At 39.9% G+C, this 6396-nt stretch overlaps 1 protein-coding gene across 1 annotated transcript; it reads right to left on the bottom strand.

The window, feature by feature from the left end:
- Nucleotides 1–619: 619 nt before the first annotated feature.
- LOC117265712 (zinc-binding protein A33-like) lies at nt 620–2651 on the bottom strand. The gene is made up of 2 exons (XM_033640355.2): nt 2585–2651; nt 620–2233 (listed from the first exon to the last, which is right to left on the bottom strand). The coding sequence occupies exon 2, from the start codon at nt 2229–2231 to the stop codon at nt 975–977; it is 1257 nt and encodes a 418-aa protein (XP_033496246.2). The 5' UTR covers nt 2232–2233; nt 2585–2651; the 3' UTR covers nt 620–974.
- Nucleotides 2652–6396: the final 3745 nt, after the last annotated feature.

Here is a 6396-nt window from a genome sequence, read left to right as displayed (position 1 = left end):
AATATACCATTTAACAATCTCTTACAATGTTGGTTTATATCAAGAGTCACACATACTCAAAACTCAATACAAGGGCTAGACCAGGCCCTTGGGATAAAAGGATGACCCCAGTGTTCATCAAATTACAGCTGAGGCTGATGGGAACATCTGGGTTTGCAGGTATTTAGTCAGACACACACACACACACACACACACACACACACACAAATGCTATGGCGCCAGATGAAAACTCAGGAGACCACCACACTTATTACTGTAACAAAGCTATATACATTAGGCATATAGACAGACCATTCATCAAGCATTGAGACATGCACACAACAGCTCCTAAGAAAAAGCAAAAACTGACAAAGACTTCAAATGTGGCGGCTCGTATAAACTATTTCCTTTGTTTAGACTGACATATATTTATCTCTAGTTGCACAGGGAGTGTGGGCCTAAGTTTATACTAAGGGTAAGTAAATTGCTCCCTCTAGTGGTGTATTTGAATAAAGCCCCTGTCACCATTTTCACGATAGTGATCATAAATGAATACCACTCTATTCACACTTACAGTGGAGTAAACATGCTGATATGTTTACAGTAGTTAATTTGTTTAAGAAATGACTCAGCCATCTTGTTTCAAACAGATGCAAACTTTATGTAAAATAATTTTGTATATCAAATACTGATAATTCAGCACCAAATAAAACAAGCATACAAAGTCATAGTTATAACTGCATTACTGTATATGAACCTTTATCAGTTTGTTACACATGATTAAGTGACAGGAAGAAGATGCTGGATTTAACTTAACTTTAAGAACATGTTTTTATTATGAAGATTTTAAAAAGCTTTTGCCAAATGTATGATTACAAAAATACATATATGGTAAAATACGGTTAAAAAAATAAACATGCAACTTCATCGCTAGGAAGTATCACAACTGTGTGTAAAGATGTATGCAATACATCCAGGCAGTGGGCATATCATGATCAGATTTTACCAGATTCAGACTCCATCACCATCTGCCACATGGAAATCAAAGCAATCACAATAAAGGCAAAGAAAAATGCATTGTCTGAAAGTTGTGACCATACTTTCATCCTCCTAACCCTCTTTTGCAGCCTCTGTGCCCAGCTGTCATCCTCTGCAGGCCTGTAGAATAGGTAAACCATCTCATTGAATTTGCAGTGGGTAAAAGTGAAGGCTGGGAGTGCAGTATCTGCATCGTAGAAGCACACCAATCCTTCGTCATAGTCTACAAACACTCTGAATCTCTCACGTCTCATTATCAAGAAGTAGTGGACAAGGATGTTTTCAGTGTTGCAGCTGGGTCCCAACCTTATGACCCAGTTTCCATTGCTGGGGTTAGGTATGAATGTCCTCGTCCCATGCATCGGCTTTCTGACTGCTCCTAAATCCCATCTCCCTTCAGCCTGTACCTCAACATAGAATCTCCCCTCAGAAAAGTCCCTGTTTGCATTAACACAGCAATTAGTGTTGAATCGATCTGGAATCCACCAAACAGAAGGAGGTTGCATTTGTTTGGACACCCCACTGTTTGCCATCGCTTTACCTCTGCCTTTTCTCTTCTGCTGTGCTACTTTTGTTTTCTGAGCCTTCTTACCACTCTTATGCTTTATCACCTGTAATTCTGCCTTTTTCCTCCCCATGTGAACCCTCTTGTCTACAAACGCTTGCTCCAAAGGGACGGTATCATGAGCGCTATGCTCTGTACACAGCACACAAACACACGTCTGGTCAGTCCTGCAGAAGAGCTCCAACATCCTGTTGTGTTTCTCGCATATTTGGTGCTCCAGGTTATGCACAGGATCTGTCAGCTTGTGTCTCTTCAAGGCTGCGACTCTCAGGTGAGGCTCAAGGTGTGTCTCACAATAAGAGGTCAAGCACACCAAACAGGTTTTTGAGGCTTGGGACTTGTTGTCATGGCAGCAGTCACATGGCACCTGTCCTGGTTTGACTGGGGAATTATTGGCAGCTTTCGCATGATGTTCCTTGAAATTCTCCACAACCTCCCTGAATCCGGTGTTGACACAAAGTTTGAGGCCTTTGTTGAACTTCTCGTTGCACAGTGGGCACTGACACTGCTCTTTGCCCTCCCAGTGCCTGGTGATACAGGCCTTACAGAAGTTGTGTCCGCATGGAATCGAAACAGGCTCGGTGAAAACATCCAGGCAGATGGAGCAGAGGAACAGATCTTCAGACAGCAAACTGGAGGCAGTGGCCATGTCTGTAAGAGATGAGAGGTTTGAAAACTAAGAACCATCAATAATAATGTTGGTTTTTATCCTAAGTGCTTATAGTATGAGCCATTTTACAAAACAAACACAGCTGGTTAGATACTTTCTGGTGGCAAAACAATTATAAAGTGACCAGTGTGACCCTCGTAATACTGCAAACTGTTTGCTGCAAAACAGTCCATAAAAATGCCTGAAAAATAGTTACAGTTATTCACCAAATAAACATAATTAACAGCAACATCCGGATTTATGAACAACAGGTGCAAATTTCATTACATGCAGTACATAGCTATGATTATGCTACAATATCAGAATATAATATAATCAAATTTGAACTTCACCTGCTTGAAGCTGTGCTGTCTGTCTGTGTTTGCAAATGCAGGAAGGGAACTGTATTGTACTGTAAGTTTCATTTCACCATAAATGATGCAATGGTGCTCCTCCTCCCCTGAGCCATGCTCCACCCATGTGCTCTTAGTACTGAAATTAACTCTTTATGACATGAAATGAAATAATAATAAACATAAATAAAGAACCCTTTATTACTAATTCATGGTGTCGCTGGTGTCAGTGTTTTGTGTATGTTTTGTGTGTGTGTGTCACAGTGTAGTCACAAATCCACTCCAATCCACCAAAACAACTCCGACTCAAACCACAATGTGCATCTGTGGCCAACTCAAATACTAAATGGAAATCTGTCTCTGAATTAAGTCAGCTATTGTGAAATTATTTGCAAAGTCTCCATTCTTAAAGGATTAACACGCCTCTGAAATGAAATAAATCACTCCACAAATATTCAGGGAAACTGCAATATACTTTCGGTTTCACTCCGATGGTTTTACCTTTCAAACTGAGTGGAAAGAAGCATGAATGTGCCTGCAAGTTTAACACCAAATTTCACTCGATGATTCAGTAATCCAGTTACTTTTGGCCATGTGTTGTTTTATATTCTCACTTTAGTGCTAACAGCATGTCCATGATTTGAGATGATGGTGATGTTTGTGCTTTCAATTTTAATGTCAAATGCCAATCAATGCCAAATCTAAAGCAACTTTAAAATGTCTTGTTTGATGATTGCTTGTGTATTTTTTCTACTAATTGTTAATATGGATCCCATGTCACTCCTGTGATCAGATGAATGTGCAGTAGAGCTGTAAAATATTATCAAAATAAAGAGTGTCTACTCTTGCATTTTATTTGTTTTACTTTGACAAGAAAATGTCACGTCAGTATTTTAGTAATAAGGTTATATCACATTATATTGTAAAGCACAGGGGTGTAAATATAGACAGTGCAGGCAGTGCGATTGCAATGGGGCCCCTGAGGTGAAGGGGCCTGTAAAGTGAGCAGGCCCTTGCAAGTGATTCAGATTCATATAAAAAAGAATATTATTAATTTAAAAATGGTGCCATTTGCTATATATGTCCTTAAAAATGGAAACCCATCTGCATTATGGTTTTCTTTTTCAGTCAGTAGCTATCTAAAACAAAGTTTTATTTTTTAAATGAGCTATAAAATTGTCAGATATGCAATGATGATTGCTGGGTAGTATGTATGTTGATGTTGTCCAATGTCAAGTCTCTGTTTGTGTCAAGACAATACATGCACGATAGTGGGCACCAGGGCCCATCGTAACTTCCTTATACCACTGGTTAAGCGTGAGGCCTGCAAAGGATTTTAAACTAATAGAGTATCCACCCATCCATCCATCCATCCAAGCAAAGTATTCCAGACATCCCTCTCCCCAGCAACACTTTCCAGCTCCACCTAAGGGATCCCAAGGTGTTCCCAGGCCAGAGGAGATATGTAGTCCCTCCAGAGTGTTCTGGGTCTACCCCATGGCCTCCTACCAGTCGGATGTGCCCAGGACACCCTTAACGGGAGGCACCCAGGAGGCATCCTGATCAGATGCCCAAACCACCTCAACTGACCCCTTTTGACGCAAAGGAGCAGCGGCTCTGCTCCGACTTCCCTCCAGATGTCCGAACTCTTTACCCTGTCTCTAAAGCTGAGGCCAGCCACCCCACAGAGAAAACTCATTTCCACCCACAATCTCATTCATTCGGTCACTACCCAGAGCTCATGACCATAGCTGAGGGTTGGGACGTAAATGGACCAGTAAATAGAGTATGCAAAATGACAATAAAAAAAGAATCTTCTCTCCTGCCCTCAGCCATGAAGCTTCTGTCTAAAGAACTATACCAGTGACTGATCTGCCCTAATGTTTGCACCAGTCTTTACTCAACGTGGTTACACCATCTGTATGTGTAACCCGCTGTTGGGACAGCAGTAACCAGAGCCTTTCTCCGTTCATAGCTTGATCTTAGAAATGGAGTTAACTTCAGGAAGTCTAATGATGCCAGTAACAGCAACAGCAGTCAAAACAAAGAAGCTACCAAACCAGTGGAGTCCTGAAGTCCTGGTATGTGGCCCCTATCTGTGAGACTCACCAAGAGTCAAAAATCTAACGTGTAGGTACGTCTTCCAGCCTCAAGGAGCAATTACAGCAGAGCTGACATTATATATTCTCCTGAGTTGTAGATAAACACAAAGGGTCAAAGTTGAAAGAAGAGGTAAGAAATTAGCAAAGGGAAAGATGGGAAGATGAGGGGGTAGAGGAAAGGACAGGCGATTGATAAGGAGGAAAGAAAAGGGGATATAAAAGTAAGAAGAGCTGTTCAAGGAGTCTCAGCCAAAGTTTGACTGAAATAGGTTTTAATTGGAAAGTGATTTAAGTTTTTTTTTCTTCCTCGACAGCTAGTTAATAGACTGATGCTCCGTCATTCAGACTACACACCACTTTGTGCTCTGAGAAAAGATCTAAAGTCTAGTTTGGCCTTTGAGGAAACCTTTTGATGTTATACTCAGAATTCTCAACAACATGTTTCTCTCTCAAGACCCCATCATGGAAGGCATCATAAAGCACTACCTGTACATTCACCGGAAGACATCCTTCACATCCAGCACCGTTTAGTCTACCCCCTCCAACATTCCCTCAGCTGATAGACTGCAAGTGCTTCACAAACGATTTCTACCACCACAGATGGAAGCATGTGGTGGTTTTGCTTTCGCTTTACAAAGACCTCTTTGAGTGTAAGTGTTTGTTCCACTGATCGACAGGTGGTGGCGGTAAGATACTAAGAAGTGTTGCAATAAAGGCAAGAAAGTGGAAGTAAACATGGATGAAAACAATGCAGAAATAATCAGCTTTGCAAAATATCCTTATGAGGAAGGAAATGTATGCAATATGTTTATTAGTCCAGTGTATTTGGTGAGAAATACTAAATGTAAACAGAGCTTTTTTGGTTTGTTTACTTACTCTATAGGGTACCTTTAAATCCTGAAAGAATTAATGATATAGTGGAGAAGAATATTTTTCTAGCTTTATCTCTGAAAACTGACATCTCCTAAATTGGCTGCAGTGCTCTTCAGCAAAGCACTTCACTTTCTTAATGACTGCCGGTTCATGGACTGACAATACAAAGCCATGTGTGACTGTGTGTGAGAAACTGTCTGCAACTGCTCCCCGTTGCATTGACAAACAAAGTGTGCAGTCACCATGCTATAGGCTGATTAAGGATTTTAAAAAAAGGATTCATTAAGAACCTTTAAATACCATCACCTTTATGAAGATTACATTCCCTGTTTGTTTGTTTGTTTGTTTGTTTTGAAGGTCATTACCACAACAAAGAATGTTCATTTCCTCTGATGGCTCATTTCCATATAAAAGTAAAAATCAATTGTAGCTTCTACACCTCATTAAGCCAAAGTATTCTTAGTATTTCTGTTTCAGTCTCTTTCTTAAAATAAATCTCCTCTCTGGTGCAGCTTAGTAGTAATGATCCATTATCGTTTAGAGTGCGCGGAAATGAGGAAGCTTGGCTCCTATTGTACAGCATTGTTATTTCTGTAATAAGACGATTTGATTTATTATGACACCCACACACTGAAATATATAATATTACATCAGAATATACGATGAATGCCCTTATTTCTCATAACATTATTTAACACAAGTTTTCAACTGTTGTTTGACCTACTTAACCCATGTATATGTATATAATAGTAAGTACCAAATATATATTTTACAAAAAGCCTATCTTAGTATATAAAATAAATCACCAATTATCCATAACTTACAAGAATAAACCAG

Source organism: Epinephelus lanceolatus, chromosome 10 (assembly GCF_041903045.1).
Source record: "Epinephelus lanceolatus isolate andai-2023 chromosome 10, ASM4190304v1, whole genome shotgun sequence".
In the NCBI taxonomy this organism is placed as follows: Eukaryota; Metazoa; Chordata; class Actinopteri; order Perciformes; family Serranidae; genus Epinephelus; species Epinephelus lanceolatus.
The sequence above is the reverse complement of the archived record's forward strand: the minus strand, read 5'-3'. Positions and strand labels throughout refer to the sequence as shown.